Below are 23,314 nucleotides of genomic sequence, written 5' to 3'. Positions count from 1 at the left end.
ATGGTTTAGCAGTGAAAATTCTTTAATTGTGAGTTGTCAAAACAGGTGTGATCAGGTAGTTGAAAAAAATTAATTAATTAAATTTTATTGGGGACCTGTTAAGCTCTGGTACCCATTAAAGAAGCGATTTGAGAGGCGATTCCATGGTGCGACGCAAGGCGATACTGCTCGGAGATGGATGGTTTCAGGTGGCATCAGACAGGAGACACCAACCAAAGCAAGCCAGGGAGATGAGACATCGCTTCCCAAAACAAACATAGCAGTCTGACAAGGCGCATGTACATACCAAAAACTCACCAATTACATCAGCGGTGCCCCCGGTGTAATGATAGCGTCCAACGTAACAACACCCATCATCCCATATGTACGCATGCCCACCGCCTAAAAAGCTCTATAGAGTCCTTATTCCCGTACTAATCGGCTGCTGAGATGCCACATCTCATTAATGGTGCCCCAACGGTCACCCAATAGGGTGTGAAACTATAGTAAAAAAGGTCATGTTTTGACTTAGAAAATGACCAAAACCAGTAGGTTAGTTAGCTGTTTTCATAGGAATTCAATTAATTTTGTGTTTTTTTAGTCATTTTAGCATAACCCCGTTGAGTAGAGCTTACGCATTAGGCTCCTTAAAAATGTCTTTGCAATGGCATGCCAGAAAGAAATGAGATGGAAACAGAGATGGGGTTGTACGTGGCTCAAGCTGGGGGACAAGAACACCAAATATTTCCATGCAGTGGCAAACGGAAGGAAAAAAACAAAATTCTCTGGTAAAAATTCGGGCAGACAACGGAACAATTGTTAGCCAGCATAACCTCCAACAATATATCGGTTATATCCATAGTCACTTCAAAAACCTATTAGGCCAGAGCAACATGCATAACACACCGTTCAATCTCTGTGGCGGGGTCAGAACTTCGACATCTCGATGACCCTCTAACACAGATAGAAATATAGCTGACCATCAACCAAATGTCGAAGGGAAAGTCCAACGAACCGAACGGACTTCCAATTGAGTTCTACAAAGAATTATGGCCAATTATAAAGGACGACCAGACTGATTATGGACTTTCACAGCACTGCTTGCAGCCACCATATCAGACTGTCGATCGATCAGTGTCATCAATACGGATCATTACTAAGATACTAGCGAATCGGCAACAGCCAGAACTACCAAAGTTAATCAGCAACAAACACACGACTTTTGTCACGGCCATTAAATCAATTATATTCATATTTTGTTCTTTTTAGTTGTCATTTATCAACTAATGGAAAGTTCTAACACCATTTGTTACCTTTGGTGATTCATGTTGCAAACACTAATTAGCACTGAGACTACATCATCCATTTTTGTAAATTTTTTTCCAGGACAGAGAGCAAGAAGAGAAGAGACAGAGCAAGAGTGAAAGAAAGATTAATCCTTATTCAAGATATAGAAAATGGATGACCTCAATCCCAACTTGGTGCTAGAAAAGGAAATCAAGAACAAAATAAATGTTACATTGCCTGATGTGTGAAAATTAATCTTCTTACTCTAGTTTTAATTAGCAAATTATTTGTATTAAGTGCACCAGATCAATTATCTTTGATGAATTGAAGGTCAAAAATGTAAATTCATCAATTATTAAGGAAATTAAACTTCAAATGCAAAAATGAAGAAGAATTAGCAAGGAATGTTATATCAAAAAAAAAATAATATGAGGCAAGGAACCTCAAGGGCACAATGAGGATCAAGTGTGCTCTATTATTTCATGGGCCCACAAAAAAATACATTTCATTCTAATATCAACATTCTTGGACCTTTTCATAAAATTTAAGTACACTACTTAACATTCAGTTATTTGGTTCTTCAATTCTAATATATATATATATATATATTTTTACTTTGCTCTTGATGAAATATAATATTTTAATAAAATACTTAATAATAAGCTCTAGCTTCTTTCCAGAAAGGATCGACAAAGATAAACTGGAAATTAAGCCTGTGGGAGCTGCTGGCTGGTTGGATGTAATCTCAGAAAAAAAAAACAGAGAGAAACAAAATAGATGGTTGATATGTGTGCAAAGTTAGATTGACAATTAATGTAGGAAGAGTATCTCCATAGACTTGCAAATTGAATTGCAAAATTTTAGTTGGCACTTTCAATTTTACATGAATGCATTGCAATTATAAATTTGGAAAGATTTTACTAAATAAAAGTTTTCATCTCCACTTTTACTCTCTCACGACCAATCAAATTCGCTGCTCTTGCATTAAATTAAATAATTGCTAATTAATTGCATGTATGTAGGATTTTTTGAACTAAAAAATGATTTTTTTTTGCAAACTGGCATTATTTGCAAATCTCCAGCTAAATTTACCCTAATAATAATAATATCAATATTATTATTATTATTATTATAACAATAATATTATTATTATGGAAATGTAGTCAGGAGATATTGAGATGAAGCGATAGAGTTAAAAATCTCAGGCCTCTAACTAAATTAGACGGCTCTGATTTAAACTATAACACATTGCTGCTATCATGATATATAGCCTTTAATGATTGCGTATTTGCGTGTGTCAAAATGTAATCTAGCATAATTAATTGCTTCCTTGTATTGACGCACAAATCTCATGTTCAGCAATTCTTTCATCTAAATAACATTGACTGTCTTCTCTTCATGGAGATGTGTATATTATAAATGAGGCCATTTTTCTTTCTCTTTCAAGGAAGAAATCGATGAAACAAATAGCAATATTAAATAGTAATTATAAGATAAACACAACCATGCACAATTACTCATGATAACAATAAATTGATATTAATAAAAATATATAATTAGGATATTGGAGGATATTAAAATAATTATGATTTTGAGGTCATCACTATATATAGCGCAAAGATCTAAGATATCCTAACTTATAAGGAAATCAAATTGTGATATAATTAATCTCGATGCAAGCATCATTACTCTGTTTGATCACAGATCAAAAGCATCTTGACGTAATTTCTTTGTGGTCTCCAACTTAGAATAATTTGTTTAATTTGTTTCATGTTATTCTTAACACGATATATATAATTGTCAGAGAGGAAATTAATAAGAGAACAGATTAATTATATAAATTGTCTCTTGATTAAATATTTGTGGGGTTGAAATTAAGAAAAATTTACTTTACAATTTATTTATAATATAATTGAGTATTTATATAATACATGGCATGACAGGTTTTAAACGGCTCTTGGTCATTTAAATTTATAGCTTGATAGAGTATAGTATACCCAATTAAATTTATATATATATATCAATGAAAATATCAACGTCATTACAGATTGTTTTGATATATATATAGAGAGAGAGAGATGGGTTACTTCACGTTTTTGTGAAGGTCAAAAAATCATTTCTATATATTATGTATGTACGTAGTATTTCTTTAATGAACTCTTATATATATATGGCATTATTACATATTTATGTATTAATCAAATGATATAGCAGATATGAAATGAAATAGTTTAGAAGTAACTAGATCAATAGATATTGAGACAAATTAACGGATCATATTTACTATTGCTTGCAAAACTCAGAATTAAAAGTTGGTCATGTCATGTCACTAATTATTATCAAAATAATGTTTTAGTGAAAATCAACATTATCAACATATTTTAACATTGCAATTAAATGACATTAACGTTGTTGCAAAAGTTATATGGGTACTCTAATACTTATATCATTATATATACAACATTTACATCCAATTAAGCTAAATAATTGCTAGAAATAAATGCTCATGTAATTCATTAATTAATTAACTAGAAAATGACATCTATGTACATACATTGATCTGATCACCATATATATATATGGACATCATCAGGACATGACATGAAAATAATAATGTGATTTGTTTAACCTAATTTTGAAAGGCGACACCTAGCTAATAGAATATATTATTTTCATACGTATTAAAAGCTTTAAAACAAAAATATAACTTATTAAACTTTAGTTAATAAAATAAAATGGGACTTAAGTGATACTTAACATCAACATCAATGTTTTCTACATCAACAAAACATTTTGTCCATGTTAACGTTGCCCCAAGTCAGCATATATATATAACATGTGTCACATCATCATCACACAACACAATTAGTTTAATTTATTGGCTTGTGGAGCATAAATTAATTAAAGGACTAACTTGTTACATAGTACAAAGTTAGACGACCTTTGAGGAAATTTACCCATTCAATTTTAATTTTGTATATAATTCTCTTGCACTTTAATTCCCTCTCTTAATCCAAAAGCATATCCCACGTTAAACTTATTTCTTTAGGATTGCTATCTTTCTCTCGATGCACAGAATTGATGACATGACTGGCTGTTGAATCATTTAAATAACATTTGATATATCAACTTAATTTCATGTCCCTTCAATGCAAAATGAGCTGCATTCCACTGATAAATAATGCAATATTTCTTTCTTAGCCAAATTCTCTCTAAGCTAATAAACTAGCTAGCGACTTGCAAATTGAAATACATCAGTGTTTATTTCCTGTTATATATAATAAATAAAAAACATAGGAAAAACAAAAATTAGCTAATTAAGATATTAGAAGAAATCAAAAAGATTATTATCTTTCAATAATTTTTTTATCAAAATTATTTAACCTCAATCCTTATAAACATCCGATTATAACTTTGCATCTGCTCCAATGCTTCTGGCTTGGTAATTCATCACGGATCATTTTACCTATCAAACATTGCTTTCCAATGTTCTTCTATAAAACGCCAATATATGTGATCATATGACCAAAAAAAAAAAAAAAAAAAACTAAAAAGATTATACTGATTGTGCTTCTGACTGGAACTGTGGTCATTACTCAATGAGGATTATTAGTCATAACTTAGATAAATTATATAACAATAGGTGGTGAATAAGCTTTTGTGGAATGGTTTTGAAAAAAAAAAATGCCACCTGTGTCATAATTAATTAATTGAGACTTTTTTTTGTAATAATTATAATGACCGTATCCAAGAGAGTATATTATTCAATTAATTGGTTTATTATTCTTGTATATAATTAAGTAATGAAAATGGAACTACAAAGTTATTGCATGATGATTTTGGATTGAACGGAACACAAGAGGTTAAAAGTTTTAATTTTAATTTTTTTTATTAATTCTAAAAGTCAATATATCTCGATTCTACAAAAGAATTGTGCATTTATGTTCAAGTACACTACTATTGTATCGGAAAAAGACCAAATTAACTGTTAAAAATTTTGTTTTGGACAAGTATGAAAAATTAATTAATTAGTTCACATATATACATTCAAATGAATTCTTGTGATTGAAGTTTTTTATTGTCCAAACACCAACACGGGGCTTAATTATTATCCAATGCCTATAACATGCATGAGAAGCTGCAAAAAAGCAGCAGCTCACTGCCCAAACACTATTGTATTAAGCTTAAAGTAAGTTAAGTAACCAGCTCATGGAATAAAATATATGAGAGAAAATAAAACGAGCAAATGACCATGCAAGCAACAGAATTCTAATCGGAAAAAAGAAAGACAAATTCATTAAATAAAATTTCTAAGCATGGAAAACTCGACACAATCTAATCTTGTTTGTATTAACCTTTCTGTGACATGGAGAAATAACTTGAGAAAAGTATCCCAATCAACTCGTTTGTGTATTACGTGTATTTTACTAATGAATATTGGCCTATATTTTATCTACTTTACCTTTGTTTTTGCTTCAGATTACATCATCAACAATGCATTTGAGAAAATGAGATTAGTTGATTGCCTAAGCACACAAGTTGAATCTCTCTAATCAACAGAAAATGATAAGAAAGAAAGGTAAACAGAAAACGCAACTGGATGCAGCAAAATTCCCAATATGGTTGAGCAGTCAGAGATTGAATAATACCAAATTGGGAGCGGGAGCCATTGCCAAACTTTTAACACAAGTTCATTCATTTATTTATTTGAAGTTTCTACACAATTCTCAACTCTCACTGAAGATGTACTCTAAGATAGTCCCCAAAAATCATAGCTTCACCACTACCAAACAAATTTACCAGAATAACACTTCAAAGAAGCATTTTATTAGAAATCTAGTCAGACAATTTCGTCCCGGGTGGGCCCTTCCTCCTACGAGTTGTCCTTTTTGTGACAAAAGGTGTTTTCCCATGGGCATTCAAGCTCTTCTCTGTACCAGGCCTAGCAGCTTCATTCATGCTCATATTCCTCCTCAGCCTCAAAATCTCTCCTTTGGCCGAAGCCAACTCCTCTTCAAGCCTCTTTACCCTCAGCTCCAAGCTCTCTCTCTCTCCACCAAGCCGGTCAATCACATTCTGTGCATCCTCTAAATTCTCCGTTGCTTGTTTTGAGGAATCCTTTTGATCATTTAATGCCTTCAGAAGCATTGCCTTTTCGGCCTCAAGTGTGCCGTTTCTCCCATTGGTGTTCTCTAACTCTCTCGAGAGAAGCATTGCACTCTTGTTCATCTCATCTAAAGATCGAGTTGCCTCGTCTAAGTCTGATTCTAGAGCCTTTCTCACATCTGAATCTGCATTGATTTTTCTTAATAACGCCTCGATCTCCTTGTTCAAGGTTGAGATAAGTTTTTTCTCTTCCTTCAACTCGAAGTTAGCCGATTCAAGTTTCTTGTAGGTCTCAACCAGCTCCATTTTAAGGTTGTCACGATCTTCCATGACAGCTGTCAGCTCGCTATTGGTTGCTGCAAGGCTCTCTTGTGACTTGTTGAATGCATCCTGGACTGAAGTGAGGTCAGTGATGAGGGCTTTCATGGCTGAGTTTGATTCCTCCAGCTTGTCAGTTAGAATTTTCTTTTCTTCTGAGAATTCACTTGTGATTAGAGAAATATTTCCTAGTAATTCTTCATAAGACTTTTTCATCTCACCGAGACCATCGAATAGCTTGGATGCCTCCAGTTTAGAGGCCTCCAGTGCTTCTTTGGTAGAGTCCAGAGAATTTTGCAAATTTTTCACAATTTCAGCTTCCTTTTCTAACATGAATTTTGTTTCGTCCCTTTCCCTTTCCAATTCAGATATTTTAGCATGGCCATTGTTAATTTCAGCTAATGCAGCTGAAAGTTTCTCTTCTAGTTCTCTAAGGTTCTCATCTTTCTTGGTTAGGAGATCCAAATCGGTGCTTGCTCTATTTTCAGAAAAGACCCTCAAGTTCTCATAATCACGTATGAGTTCTTCAATTTTTGTCTCCATTTCACTTTTCTCAGCATCTAACAACAAAATTTTCTCATTTAGTGAATTGATCAGGGAATCCTTCTCACTCAGCTCTTCTCTAGTATTAGAAATCTCGCCTTTCAGTTGTTCTACAGTTGAGATGGCTTGCTGGAGTTTCTCTTTAGTGGCATCAAAGTTCAACTTCAACTTCTCAAATTCGGCCTCCTTTGTCGAAAGTGCTGAACTAAGTTCTTTGATGCCCTGCTCCTTCTCACTAATTTCTAGGTTAATTGAACTAATTTTATCCTCCAACGCCTTGATCATCTCCAGTTTGTCTCTAATGTTCTCCTCAAGTGAACTTTTATCTTCTTTAGATTTTGCAATTAGACCCTCGAGTCTTGCAATTTCAGACTTCAGCCCCTGGGCTGACATTTTCTCACCATTTAATTCCTTACCAAGAGACTCTATAGTCCTTTTTGTTGAGTTCAATTTGTTTAGGAGGGCAGCCTCCTCTTCCATGAATTTGTTTAATCGCTTGCTTTCTTCGTCCTTCACTTTCATAAGGGCTTCTTCGTAATTCTTACGAATTTGGAAGGTTTCTTGCTCAGTTTCACCAAATTTAGCCTGCATCTGTATTTCAAATTTCGGAAAGCATGGTCTTAAATAATTGAAAATAGCAATTGATTACAAAATATGCAGAATTCAATCTCAGAATTAGTACTGTTTCAATCCCAAGTGGTACTACAATAAGCTTCTGTGAATAACAATTGATCCTAATTTAATTTAATTTCCCAAACAATATATGGCTAAATAACTCCAAAGTAAATAACCCTAAACCACTTCATTCTTTCAAATACGGGTATTTCCCAGCAAAATTTGACCTATCCAAACCCTAATCCTTGTCGTTCAGTACCGTGAACCGAATAGAAATTTGAACAAAAATGAAAAGGTAGCATCAGACAGTCTAATTTACTTACCAATGCAATGGTTGATTCAATCTCAGCCTTCTCTTTCTGAGAACGGGCATATAATGCACCCAGAATACCTGACCCATATAAGCCCAGCAAATTAAGGAAAGAAAGAAATGAATTTCCAGATTGGCCTTCCATCTTCTGTGACAACAAAAAATTAAATGAATAAAGCATTGATAATTAGACTAAACTATAAATATATAGTGGGGAGATTGCGCTCTCCTGCACACCATAGTACAGTGCCAATAACATCTTTTTACAGATGATTGCTGGTACATTTTCTCCATACTCCGTAATAATCCCAAGCTAATTATAAATGCATTTCTTTATTTAAAATCCCAGACCAATTCATGGGTCTCATGAGGATCAACTAAAGCTAGGAGGATTAATACTGGAATTTGTGGATGTGTATGAAGAACATTCTAAATTTGCAAGGGTACAAAACATATCTTCAGGTTTCTCCAGGTCACAGAAGAAAATATTTCTCCAAAAAAAGGATAATATAGAACTAGAAAAAGACATTAACCTCCAATGGTTCCTGTTTTGGCAATTTATCACCTTCCTTTTCTGCACTGTCTGAACAAAATAAATTAGATTTTTTAGCGAATGTGGTAAACTTTTCTTCACAAAATACCATAAATAAAGAGGGTATTATATCTTGCCTTTACTATCCTCCGCTACAGCTGTCTCTGGTTCTTCTCGAGCATCTGCTTGTGTGCTCTCTACTGTGGCTGTAGACTCCGAACTTTCTAGAGAAGACCTTTCTTGATCCGGTGTGGCAGTGGGTCCGGGGTTTGTTGATTGGGCTTGCTCTTCCTCGGCCAGCTTACGGTTTAAAACTGCCCCTCGACGGCTCCCAAAGATAACCGGACGTGTCCGTAACTGATCAAGCTTACCTGGTTGTTAGTTGTTACCAAAAATCATGTCAGATTATACTCCTGTTATTACAGTTGATGTATTATTTCCTTTCTCTAATTTCTTTTAGCATGGCTATGGTAACAGGGTTGAACTAAGCACACTTTTATTTTCCCTAACTGACTATATGTTATTGTGTTTTTATTGCTGTGATTAACATATCTCGCAAAATCCAAAGTCGACAATACTAGGGCAAAAGACATTGAGCATAGCTTATTGTGTTTTTAATTTTTTATTGCTGGGATTAACATTTCTCACAAAATCCAAAGTCGACAATACTAGAAAGACATTGAGCATATCCTATTGTGTTTTTATTGCTGGGATTAACATTTCTCGCAAAATCCAAAGTCGACAATACTAGGGAAAAGACATTGAGCATAGCTTATTGTGTTTTTATTGCTGTGATTAACATATCTCGCAAAATCCAAAATCAACAATACCAGGGTTGACTACTTACGGTTCAAAATTGCCATTTTGGTGTCTGAAAGTGATTTGGACCACCAAATTTTGATCTAATAACCAAAACCTAATAAAAGATTTTCAAGTTTTGGGAAATGACTACCAAGAGCATTTGATAGTTTAAAGGACATTGTAAAGCAAGAGTTATAAATAAACATTATTGCGATAATGCTCTCTTAAGATCTGCCCCCTTTAGAAACAGCGAAGCTCCCAAACTTCAGAATTTTAAACGCAAATTTTGGACCTTTAGTACAAAATCCTAGGTAGTAAAGATGGTACTGAGCCATGCTCAATGTCTTTTCCCTAGTATTGTTGACATCGGATTTTGTGAGATATGTTAACCACAGCAATAAAAACACAATAAGCTACAGTCAATTAGGAAAAAAAGGTGTGCTTAGTTCAAAAAATGTGCTCTATCAAGAATGTAAGTCGCGCCAGAGTAGGTGTACCATATCGAACACCATGAATTGCCAAGTTATATCCATTTGGGAATCATTTTACTACTGAGCTTGGAAAACAAATACTTTATCAAAAGAGCATCTCAAAGTAGAGGAGGCATGCTATATAAAAGAAAACAATAATACAATATATATACATAATAAAAGGATGCACTGAGGTAAAGGAAAAAAGTAGTTTTGTGACAGATGTAACGCGGTAGATTTTTACTTATTTCTTTTTTGGCCTTTGCTCAACCCGATGCAATTTTACAACGCCACGCCAGTATACCAATATTAGTGTATCACTGTCAGGTGTGAATCCTGAATTGTGGATTGCCGAGTTCAATTTTGACTCAGTTAAAGAAGGAGAAGGAGGGGGGAAAGGAGCTGGGCAGCGGGGTCAGGGTGTGGGGCAGCAAATTAAAAGAAAGAGAGGCACTGCACTTGGGACCTGCTTTAAAATGCAGACCGTCGACCGTTGAAGAGCTGAACGTCTGTCAAGTTGGGCCAGGAGAACCAGAAATGGAGAGTGTGTTTAAAGAAGAAATGGAAGGCGAGGCGACAGAGTTTGTTAGCAATCTGTTACAACAGATCAGCTGACTGTCTGTTGTGGAAACTGACGTGCCGCAAGGAGATTCGATAGGGCGCTAGAGACAACAGAATAAGATGCTTCTTGTTGCTATAGCATCGCCTATATATAGACATTATTCATATTAGGCCAATTTTATGAAACCTGTAATCCTTTTCTGAAATCACCTCTCAAACTTGGCTCCGCCATTACTGCATCTTTTAACCAGCTTTCAATAAAATTAGTTGGTATTTTGTATCGAAGCATGTTTTTGCTTCTTAATTCATCCAATTGAGAGTGAGGACGTGACAATTACTGATGTTACGAGAATTCAACTCTCAATTACTTCTCCCTATGCAATTTTCTTCCCAAAATGATAACGTTCATACAAAGATGAATAGCTATTGCAATGTGTATAAGAATTGTGCATCGATAATTATTCTACAAGTATAAAGAGGGCTATGGCCAAAGTGACTAGCACAAAACTTGGAAACAAACAGAGTTAACCATTCTATATTTGAAAGGAGGTATTTTCTACTAGACAGAAAAACACCCATGTACCTAACGCTTTTGGGTTTCTTAGTTTGAAGAAGCCTATAAAGGGTTTTACCAAAGGAAGTAGTTAAATTGAACCTTTAGATACACTAAAATCCGACTTTTCCACTTTTAAGTGCAAACGAATATAAAAAAAATGTATAAAAAGGAAAGAAATCAACCTTTAGATAGATCTCCTTCGAGAGCAATCGCTTTGAGTTGCAAAAGAGGAAGAACTGAGATTCCCACGAGCAACAGATTCCTCCTCCCCTGGTGAACACCATCAGCACCAACGCCATTAGAACGGTCAACGTTGCCATGACCATCGCGATGGTGACACATGGCAAGCACCTTGTTCTCAACTGCTCTTCCATTTCGTCGTCGTGTAAGTAAAGAAGAAGGAGACAATCCGCCTATTGGCAGTGCCGATTGAGCGCAGCTGGAACTAATTCCGATCAAAAATCCCATTTCTACTTTATTTTCTCTTTTAATTAGAATTTTGTACTGACAAAGAGGAGAAATTTATTGAAGAGCTCACTCTCCTTCCACTTCCATTAACCCATCTCCGAAATTTGGATGTTTTGAATTGGACACGGGACACGGTTGTTAGCCTGGCCACTCGAGAGGACCACGAGAAACAAGAAACAAGGGCGAGAACTTGAGCACCCTGAATTTACTAAATTACCCTTTAATCGGGCTAAATAGCCGTAAGAGGAACCAATAACCCGACGACCTACAAAGTGACCGAAATTTTTATTAATAGGAAAAATAATAATTAAATATCGAGATTGAACAAAGCTTTTGAATTTTTTTCAGAAATAGGGAAAACGGGATGGGGCATGACGGGTACTGGCCGTTCTGGGGCATCACGGGCATAGTTAGTGCCTAATTAACCTCCCCTAAACTCAATAACTGATGAACCGGGAAAAAACCAAAAAAAAAACCGGTTCGTTATGGCTTAAACCGGACATTGTCCGTGATGGGGCAATACGGCCATGGGTTAAACCAGCGAAAAAATAAAAAACAAAAGCTGTCCGTTACTACGCATCACGGACGGAGGAAAAAAAAAAAAAAAAGATGCCCGTGATGGGCCATCACGGACAAGGGAAAACAGTAAACCAGCCCTTCCTCTCTCGCTCTCTCGCTATTGCTCTCTCGCTATTTCTTTCCCTCTCTGTCGCTCTCTGTCTCCACCGACCACGCCCAGAAGAAGAAAAAAAAATCGGTGGTCCTAATTAAGTCAAGCACGTGCACAGGACGTTATAGGAAGTAACGGCCAAGTCTTCTCTGCATTTATTCTCTCAAGTGAGTTTTTTTTTTCTTTTACTAAAATTAATAATTTCTCCATAATTGATTAATTTGATTTGTTGTGAAGATCATTATTAGGTTTAATTCGGTGAAATTGCAACTAATTAGTAATTTTTGAAAATTATTGTTAGATTGAATTAGGTTTAGGTTTAATTCGGTGAAATTGCAACCAATTAGTAATATTTGAAAATTATTGTTAGATTGAATTAGGTTTAGGTTTAATTCGGTGAAATTGCAACCAATTAGTAATTTTTTAAAATTATTGTTAGATTGAATTAGGTTTAGGTTTAATTAAAATTTAACAAATATTATGTACAAAATTCATCATATTATGTATCTAAAAAATGTACAGTTGAATCCAAATTATTTAAAATATTATTCTTGCAGGATAGCAGAAAATTTTAGCGATCTGTTATGGATGCCGCATGCACAACATAAAATATCGTTATTCTCTGATCCTGTAAGTTACTCAATGAATCTTGTAAAATTCAAATTTCACATAATTTTTGCTATGATGTATAAATGTTTGAATTACGATATTGATTTTAACCAAATTGTATACTAATGACAGACTTATCACGGATTGGATGTTCGACACCCCCGGGCTGTGATTCCATACCACGAGCGCTGCGAGCCGTACTTGCTGAGGTTAGGTTTGTTGCAAGTTGCTAGAATGAAAGAAATAAATATTGACAAATGTCTCCTCGCTGGCCTCATTGAACGGTGGAGACCAGAGACGCATACGTTCCATCTTCCAGTGGAAGAGATGACAGTCACACTGCAAGATGTTTCATGTTTATGGGGATTGCCAATAAAAGGGGCTCCTGTGACTGGTTTTGCAGACGTAAAAGCGTCTGAATTAGTGGAGCGGCTTCTTGGAGTTGGGCTTGCAGCTCCGCTGCTTAAAAAGAAGAAGAGAATGGGGCCAAATGAACAAGTTGTTCGCACGACTTCTGGATATTCCATAGAACTGAAGGAACTGCGCAATCGATTTCTTGTCATGCCAAATGAACAACCGGGTGAGCCTACAGAGGAGCAGGTACAACAATACACTCGGGCTTACATACTTGACTTATTCGGGAGTATGCTTTATGCTGATTCTTCGGGAGATTCTGTTCCGGCAATGTATCTGCAATTTCTTGAAAATCTTAACTCACCGACTCAATACAACTGGGGTGGTGCTGTTCTAGCAGTACTATATAGAAACCTATGTAATGCCGTTGAGCGTAAGACAAGAACAGTGTGGGGACCAACTCTTCTTCTCCAACATTGATGTTGGACTAGATTACCGAATGGACGTCCTCGTCTCCTAGGTGGATGGACTCCAAAATGGGGTGAGCCGGATTTAGAAAAGTAAGTACAAAAAACTTTACAATAGTTTAATTTGTCATTTATTATGTTTATTAAGATTATGTATTTTTTTTATTGTAGGTGTCCTGCAATCGGGGAACAGTGGTGTTATAATCGTGACTACAGGGAAGCTCACGGTCGTGCTGGAGTTGGCTACTTCCGCTCGACACTGCAAGATCTTGAAGACTACATGGTAAAATGGGAGCCTTACAAAGATAAGTTACTAGAGAATTCGTCCAAGCCGTCGTTACGAATTTACGATGAGAGTGATGTATGGCTTGCCTGTGTGCCACTAATACACTTTTGGATAGTGGAATATCATTATCCTAATCGAGTGATGAGACAGTTTGTGTATGCACAGGCCATCCCACCTCCTGAACCGTTGTTGAACGAGATGGAGGTACGCAGGTTACATAACATTAGTCACAATGTCGGTGTGGTCAGAAAAAATTGGGCCGATGAGCACCAATTCTACATTGAATTGGCCATTAATCCTGCCGACAACTTGGCTGAAATAACGGGGATATGGACGGATGACCAGCTTTTTGATTATCGAACTTGGTTTCAGAGGAATTGTATGTTTAACGTCTTCTTGAATAGAACGTTCATACAGGGTGTTGATAATCCCATGCCCGAATATAGAGATAAGCACGGCGAAGTAGGATACATTCCCAGTGCCCCGAAATCCACACGTGTTGTAAGTTAAAATTTAATTATAAACACAATTATTTTATGGAATTATTCTATCAAATAAGTTACAATATTTTTAATGTTATAGGGACTACGAGGGATAAAGTTAAATGTCATTAGTATAGCTATGAGTAAATCAACCTCAAACACTTACAAGGCTATCGGGAAGTTTTTGCTAAAAATAAGTTGTGGCCTTCTGCGAGATAATGGTATGGAAACTAAATATCGTAACATGATGAGAGCGGCCAATCTTCTGGAGAATCCCGATGACATTGAAGTTGGTGATATTCCACCTGATCAAGAACCTATCCCACCTTTGCCACAAGATGATAATCCCAATTATCAAGAGAATTGGATCAACTCTGAGAACGGGTTGATGGACTATCTCGCACAAGTCGCGAACATGCCACCTCAGTACGATCTGGTAAGTATATAAAACTTTACAGTACCTTTAACAAAGTCTTGATTATGATGCTGATTATGTTTATTGAAATATTAATGTAATTTTATTGAAATATTAATGTAACATTTTCCCTAACATCTTCTCGTATAACATCGGCGATCATTTCTGCAGTTAATTGTGCATGATCAGTACGAGAAGCATCGGCATTGCACATATGTGGTCCTGAAATTGTTCGAATTTCCCACTTAGACGAAAAAAATCCAGACACGGCATACAAACGCCACTGACACCTGAGGTCCCTGCATTCGACTATAATGCTGGTTCTATTGCTACCAATAGTTTTTATTTCAATATTGTTTTTTATGTGATACTGATATATTTTATGTTTTAGAGCCTCTTTCGAAGAGAATTCTTGACCTACAGCAAGTGCATCACAGAGGGGTTTGGTCCTACCAAAGTAGCTGACGTCTGCTTGTCGGAATGCTGAGGTGTCATTGAAACTTGCCACAGGGTGACTCATACCGCGATCAGATATAGGAAAATGTTGAGCCTGAACACGGGGTTGCTGCGATTGTCTAGGGGTATCAGCAGGGACATCTCCTTCTGAATCCGCTTCATTTTCCTAATCAGTATCATCCTCACACGAGTCAGCGTCATCTTCATCATCACTCAGAGGCACGTCGTCATCAGGACAAGAATTACCTACCTTTGGGGGTTCAATCCATGGACTGTGATGATTAGTTGTGTCTGATAGGGTTGGTTGTGTCTGATAGGGTTGGAATAGACTAGGACCCGCTTGTGGAACACTGTATTGGGTATCACTCAGAGGCACGTCGTCATCAGGACAAGAATTACCTACCCTTGGGGGTACAATCCATGGACTGTGATGATTAGTTGTGTCTAATAGGGTTGGTTGTGTCTGATAGGGTTGGAATAGACTAGGACCCGCTTGTGGAACACTGTATTGGGTATGTATAGCTTCAGGTTGTGTCTCCGGTACCATACTATCAATGAATAGCTCTGGTTGCATTGAACCCACAATTGGAATCAACTCAACGTATAAATCAACATAAGTAAATTGGGTACTCGTGTTCACACTTTGGGTATAAATACCTCTCCAAGTCTGATCACAAACGATTTCTAGTATCTCATAATAACGTCGAGATGTTGTACCAACATTAACCCGTGCAAGTATTTTTAGATTGTACTCACTCTCAGAATATCCAAGCTGACGATAAATTTCACCTTTCACATCATACCAGCCCGATTCATCAGTTGCCGTCAATGAGAATCGGGGACCAATGCTATATGCCGCTCCTTTACGACCGTGTCGTACTTCACCACCGAAATGAATCCTTAGCAGGAGCATGATTAGTTGTTTTGATAAATTAACCTACACAATAATAAATAAATTAGATATAATTTATTATTATGTTAATTAAAAATAAATTGCATATTATGTTAATTTATATTATCTACATATAATATTTATAAAATATAATTCAATTTGATATATTTATATTATCGGTACCATTTCAAATTGAAAAAAAAAACTTTAGTCAACTTGTTGTCCCTTTTTTTTTTTTTAATCTAATCCTAATTAAAAAGATTTGCGCAGCAGTTATATTTTCCTCCAATGAACCTGGTTATCTGGCATATATTTTGTTTATAATAACCACTTCAACTAATTATGATTTTTTTAAGTTGTTTATGTGAGGTGCTTTAGGTACTAATAAAAATGTCCGTAGTCGAATATATGTTCACTTTAATGCACCTAAGGGCTAGGTAAGGTTCATCTATATTTTTAATCAGATTTACAATATTGATATTATGATTATTTCAATCTTTTGTCAAATATTATCATTTAAATTAAAATCACTCAACTCATACTTCTTTTAAGATAGTTGGATTATACGGATTTCATGTTTTAATTATTGGCGAAATTCAAAATAAATAATTATTATTTAAAAAAAAACATAACATACTCTTAAGAAACAATCATAAATAAAGTTATTGACAAAACTCTAAAAAGAAAAATACATTGCTCAAGATTTAGCCATATTGATATATCTGATGTAACATATTCGATTTACACAACAACACAATTCAATCGAGTATTATTTGTATTATAATAAAAAAAAAGTATTTTAAACAAAAATAAAAGATAAATAAATTCAATGATGCATCAACAAAATTTGTTTTCATAATTATGTTGATACATGTTTAGGTTGAGTTTAACGAACTAATTTTTTAAATCATAATTAACACTTATTTTTTAAAGATGCATCTGTTGTCATCACAGCTATTATTAAATAGAAAAAGAACACAAGTACATGTACTTTTTCCGGTTCTCCAATTGATCAATATACGGCTTATAAAAATTTACGAAGAGTAATTGCAAACATAAAAAAATTAGTTCATTTTTATTGAGGATCAGAATTAAAACTTCACAAGTAAGATAATAAAAATATAATATGGTCATATATAACTCACATTGATTGAAGCTATAATTTACAATACGGGAATCTGAGAAAGTGATGGGGAGCTTTGTAAAGTGAAACAAATATTCGTTCCCTCCATACCACCGTCAACAAATCTAGTTTCAGTCTATGACAATAATGACATAGAAAAATTCAAAAGTTGATGGTGGAACGGAGGGAACGAATATCTAATATATATTTCACGATGCAAAACTCCACAACACTTTCTACAATAAATTAATTACTTTCTCATAATTGAAAAATTACCTAAGAGAGAGAATTTCTTTTTTTTCAGAGGAGATAACGTAATATTTTGGAATTAAGAGTGGATTATGAAGTCTGAACGTTCTGGGTTTAATTTATATTGTGTCGGGACATTATGGAAAATTACGGACAGAGTCAGCCCTTCACAAAACATGACGGCTCCTGTCCGTGATGGGGCATCACGGCCTCTGGCCGGTACTAGGCATCACGGACTGCATGCCCGTTTTAACCCATAACGGACAGGGTTTTTTCCGATTTTTTTTTTCTCTGGTTCAGTTAGAAGTCCGTTTAGGAGGGTAATATCAGTTATTGAGGTTAATTAGGCACTAACTATGCCCGTGATGCCCCAGAACGGCCAGTACCCGTCATGCCCCATCCCGTTTTCCCTATTTCTGAAAAAAATTCAAAAGCTTTGTTCAATCTCGATATTTAATTATTATTTTTCCTATTAATAAAAATTTCGGTACAAAGTGAAACTACTTTTTCAGTTTTTTTTTTTTTCCTCAAACAAATAACGTTAAAACTATTCTCAGAATTATATTATTTTTTTTAATAAATAGAGAAGATTGTGGATGTATTTATTTCGACTTATGCAAATCAAACCCGATCCAACAAATGTGTCGTCGTATCCCAGACCCGGTCACCCAGTAATTCGTATCAGTCTATGACCTAAAGTAACATAATATTTCTGTTTAGATCTGGACTGTCCAATCAGAATCTACACGATTATTAAAGCGGTTCCGTACGTTCCACCTTGAATCAGATTGGTACGGATTCCGATCGGTGATTCAAAGAGAAATATTCTGTTACCTCAGAGGATATGGATTCGTCGGTCAGTCCCCAACTCCCCGTTGTATAACTGACAAATATACGAAACCGAAAGCCTCAAAAGGGTATGCCACGTCAGCATGAGAATGGACCCGTTAACAACCGGTTACCACTGAAAGAGCGCCAGATGGCCCAGATCAGCAGGAGAAAGGAAAGTAAAGTCTATCCGCAACCGCAGCGGGAGACCAGATTTTCCAGTGGGCCCACAATCCACATGTCAGGCTTATCTCAATTGTCCGGGCTGGATGCACCACAATTTGGGCCAAAACAAGAGAGAACAAAGATGTTCCAGTGGGCTTTCTTTCTCTTGTTTCCATACAAATTACCTCCACTTGCGGCCAAAACTGTCATGTTGGATGGTGTTCTTTGTGGTGCCATATTCTTATTTTCCTTTTTGTTTTGTTATATTTGTACCCTTTTTGCTATATAGAGTCCAATATTGCTACTGTCATTTGTTGGTTTAGCAACAAAGTTGCATTACTTAATCTGGAACGATCAAATAAAACTGAGTTGTTCTTACTTTTTACCACTGTATGACTGTGAGTGTGTTTGCATTTGGTCTATTACTTCCATAACTGTTAGTACTGCTATTGTTAATATTATTATTTTTATTTTTATTACTATCTACTTTGATTTTGTGATTCCAGTTGAGTTTCATTTCTAGCCTATCTCAATTTCTCTGAGACTAAAAGTTTTATGGTCGTTGTATGACTGTATGAGTCTCCATCTCCTCAAAAAGTATTTGATTCAGAGGACAGTATCTTCGATTAATGCATGTTTTTCTCTTAGGGCGGTACTGGTACTGGTACACGCTTTTCTCTCATCTTTTGTAGCCATGCTGTGAGATTTTGTTGTCTCGGGGTCAGTATAACTTTCAAGCCCAGTGTGAGACTTGTTTTGAACATGAAAATTTGATCAACAATGACACTGGAAAAATTAAGAAAAATAAGCGCACTGCGCAGTTACTCTAAACCGATACCGATCAAAATTACAGAAATAAACATTTGTCTAAATGTTTATCTAAATTCCAACAACTCCTACAGAAGGCCACATCAAAATTATAATATAGTTCAAATTCCAGCAACATTGACCATCCATGGCTGCTAATAAGCATAAACATAAACAGCTCTTTTTTCCTAACGGATGGTCAAATTATTTCTAGCTTTTAGGCCTTATTAACTCATTATTGGATCTTATGTGGCCACAACCATGCCGGCCATGAATATGTCATCCTCTGTACTGTCGAAGGACGAAGGCGAGTCCGAATGATGCTTTTCACTGTCCTCTTCTCTTGAAATCTCTTCGTCACGGCAACTCGCACTACAAAATGCCTTCTCGCCTCTACGTAAAAAGAAAAGAAAATGAAAGTGAAAAAAGCAATCAGAATACATCAGTGAAATTTGGAAACTTGCATACAAAAGCCTACAAAAGGTGAGATGTTTCTCCATTATCCTCTTTGTTCTTAAAGAATGAATAAGTTGTACTACTCTCCCCACACCCCAAAAAAATAAAAAAAATTCTCTCCAAAAAACTCTGCATGATGGAAGTACATTTGGACACAAGAATACAGTATTTTTCTTGATTTGAACCCAACTTTCAACTTAATTATAGTTCAAAGCAAACTAAAATTTAAAAACTGTACATAAACAATTCCTTCGGAGCAGTTAAATTTAAAGGTTAGGGACTAAAAAGCATTGTCATTATAAAATACCAACAGACAGTACCAGTTTAGGACTGTGACTAAATAATACATTGTTATATTCTAGGTGGAATCTATTAGTCGGCAATAGAAATAGCTATTGGATTAAGTACACGACTATTCTATTGCACATACTTTAATCAGGCACCTAATTAGAGAAAAATAAAGTTTTCTTGTGCACCCCCAAATTGTCCACCCAACTGCCTTAGGCTGCAGTTCGCAAATTACTATCATTTTTCAAGCATTTATATGTCAAACAGAGGAGAGGAGGGAGTTATAGGATTCTTTTTTTGTGGTTTTCAGAAGAAAAAAGAAAAGGGTGTATCAGGGCAACAATAAATAATGGAATTTAACAAGGCTATCTGGCATATTCGCGAACTTTTACAGGGTCAAAAAGAAATTTCTTAAATGTAAGGTATGGGCATAATAGGGACTAATAGGGTTATTGTTTAATACCTCTGTTGTCAGAGGAGGAGCCAAATTAAGAAAGATAATTAGTATTATGCAAGTTAATCATGTAGCTTTGCATTGCAGGTTACTTTATATTTTCCATTGCCCAATAGTATTTGGTAGCAAGTATCTTAAGCAAGAATATAAAAAACAATACGATAACTTGCCTGTAAATGTAAACGTCTTTTCCATCCAATCTCTTCTCGCAAGCGAAACATGCACTCAAAAAATCTATATCGGGACAATGTGGTGGCTCAATCGGAGTTTTGGATTCCAATTGAGAAAATCCAATCCCTTTAGTTTCACCCTTGTTTAAAATATTATCAGGTGATTCAATGACATGAGGCTCCAAAATACAGTCTCCAAAAATGTGTGTGGTCTTTGCGTTTGGACCATATGATTTGATACAAGTGTAATCCTCTGATTGCTCAATCTCTCTAGCTGATAGAGAATGTATGGATATCGGCAATGACCGACCCAACAAGCTTTCATTTAAACCTGACTTGAGATGTCCCAAATCAGGCTTATCCGAGCCTGATCCTCCCAAATCAGCCGAGCATGACCTCATCTTGCTAAACTCATCGTGCACCAAATTAGGTCTGATCACCATTTCTTGGCTACCTAAATCTAAATCGTATTTAGGTGAACCCTTAATCAACAAGCCATAGTTCTTGGGTAGAGATTTTGTACTATTAAGCTTGAGAGGAGAACCCAATAGTTTGTTAACAGGTTTTACCTCATCAGTGAGATAATTAAGTAGACCAAGACCAGCTGTGTTATAGTCACAGTACTTGGGTGACTTAATATCAAGAGGAGAAGTGGGGCTACGGGTCGGGTCGAGATCCATTAAACCCTTGGTAGAGAACCCGACAAAGAGACGAGGGATGGTAAAAATGGAGCTGGACCTGGTCTTGCGCACCGTCGACCCATCAGATGAGAGATCTGATGAAGGAGAATCAGACATTTTGTGTTTGCTTAGCATTGCCAAGACTGAGGCTCACCTCCGTTTTTTCTGTGCAAACAACAATTAAGAAAATAATGGAGCATAAGGTAGCAATAACAAGGCTAATAATAGTAGCAATGACTATTAGATAGTTAGATTTAATGGAAAGAATTTGACTGATCTGGTCTGGGAATAGATCATCAAGGAGACCTTGTACAATAGCAAACAATAGTCCCTTGTTGGTGCCATGGTTTGGGGGAAAGAATGGTTGAATCGGAATCGGAAGAGAAGACTCACCGATTCTTCCGTTAATTCCTTCTAGTTTCGTTGCTAGTGAGTGAGAGATTTGAGAGGGTGATTGTTCAGAGAGATTTGAGATAGTGTGACTGAAGTAGGAACTCAGATAGATTCAATCTAAAAAGGAGAGGAAGGAAGCTATGAGTCTGAGGCTCTGAGCTAGAACTGAACTTGCGGAGAGGGCCTCTCTCTTTCGCTCTCTCTCTCTCTCTCTCTCTCTATCTCTCACATATGTAGCGGTGTAGCCATCTAGGCTTGTAATGTAATTGATGCATAAAAATCAGAGAAGCGCAGTGTGGCTTCTGAAATACTCCTCCACTCCAATTCATTATTCATGACTGTAAAGTGTAAATGTGTAAACAATTCGGATACTTGTCCATATACCCCTATAGACTTCACTAATTGTACAACACTGCAATCCTGATACCGTATTGAATTGAATTGAATTGAATTGAATATAGATGGGGATTGGGGACCCCTTGTGTCCCAAATGTCTACCAAGCCAAAGCCAAGAGGAACAGTCGAACAGATAATAGATTTGGATGTGAGCCCAAACCCAAACCCAAACCTCTGCCTTTCCTGTCAAAATGGAGACGATCCAGTTGAGCACAGGTGTTCACAAATTAATTTTGACGTAGACTGTCATAATTGTCAAATTAATTTCATCATACATTGTCATAATTATCAAATAACTTTCACTCTCAATATATTTGTTTCCTTAAAATCTAAATATATAGTCACAAATTCATCTGTCAATTCACTCAACATTTGATGTTAAAAATGGCAATTTAAAATAGAAGTGTGGTCGGCCCATTTTCCGTCACAGGGGATCTGTCAAAATAGAAGTGTGGTCGGTGAGGGCCACAGAGGCACGGTAATCCATCCATTGGATGGGGCCTCCGGAAAAGCACCAACTGCTTACTGCCTTCAGTGCCTTGCTCTTTCTTTCATGCGCTACAGATTTTATGTGGCCGTTAACAACGTAGTCACAGCCTCCCTGTTAACTCTTGTACTCTTTGGCCTTTTCATATAATTAAACCAGCTTTAAAATGCATGATTTCGAAATAAAATTAGTATAATTCGAAAATAATTTGTGTAATTTTCAATTAATACTGAAATAATTCAAGAACCCATATTTTGTTTATTCGCTCGGAGAGGTATTGAAAATTGATAATCTACGAATCTTGTTATATTATGGACAAGGGCGGATCTACATTTACTCGTATGGTTTTCAAGGCACCCTATGATTTTAAAATTTTAGTTATGTTTATTGAAATTTAATTGAATTTTATTTCTTTATAACTTTTTATATAGCCCACCTCCTCTCATAAAATAATACATGTTTACTTGTAGTCTAGTGATTAGAGCTTACTTTGTGGTTGTGGAGAGCTTGGGTTCAATTCTCACTAATAACATATTGTTCATTTTAATTTTAGCACCTCCAATTATGAATTTCTAGTTCTGCCCCTGATTATGGATACTTATGAATATTGTTATTTGAAAAAATTTACAATTGTCACGCGC

At 35.8% G+C, this 23,314-nt stretch overlaps 2 protein-coding genes across 2 annotated transcripts; both read right to left on the bottom strand.

Annotated features, from left to right (window-relative positions):
* Positions 1–5,944: 5,944 nt before the first annotated feature.
* On the bottom strand, positions 5,945–11,699 carry MFP1 (MAR binding filament-like protein 1). Its single transcript, XM_078308049.1, has 5 exons — positions 11,261–11,699; positions 8,828–9,061; positions 8,692–8,741; positions 8,172–8,306; positions 5,945–7,824 (listed from the first exon to the last, which is right to left on the bottom strand). The coding sequence occupies exons 1-5, from the start codon at positions 11,544–11,546 to the stop codon at positions 6,103–6,105; spliced, it is 2,427 nt and encodes an 808-aa protein (XP_078164175.1). The 5' UTR covers positions 11,547–11,699; the 3' UTR covers positions 5,945–6,102.
* A 7,638-nt stretch (positions 11,700–19,337) lies between these two features.
* Positions 19,338–21,975, bottom strand: LOC144559644 (FCS-Like Zinc finger 8-like). Its single transcript, XM_078308730.1, has 3 exons — positions 21,791–21,975; positions 20,718–21,562; positions 19,338–19,742 (listed from the first exon to the last, which is right to left on the bottom strand). The coding sequence occupies exons 2-3, from the start codon at positions 21,530–21,532 to the stop codon at positions 19,595–19,597; spliced, it is 963 nt and encodes a 320-aa protein (XP_078164856.1). The 5' UTR covers positions 21,533–21,562; positions 21,791–21,975; the 3' UTR covers positions 19,338–19,594.
* Positions 21,976–23,314: the final 1,339 nt, after the last annotated feature.

The sequence above is a fragment of the Carex rostrata genome, chromosome 9 (genome assembly GCF_964058835.1).
Source record: "Carex rostrata chromosome 9, lpCarRost1.2, whole genome shotgun sequence".
Lineage (NCBI taxonomy): Eukaryota > Viridiplantae > Streptophyta > Magnoliopsida > Poales > Cyperaceae > Carex > Carex rostrata.
Note: the sequence above shows the minus strand (reverse complement) of the source record. Positions and strands in the feature narration are given on the sequence as shown.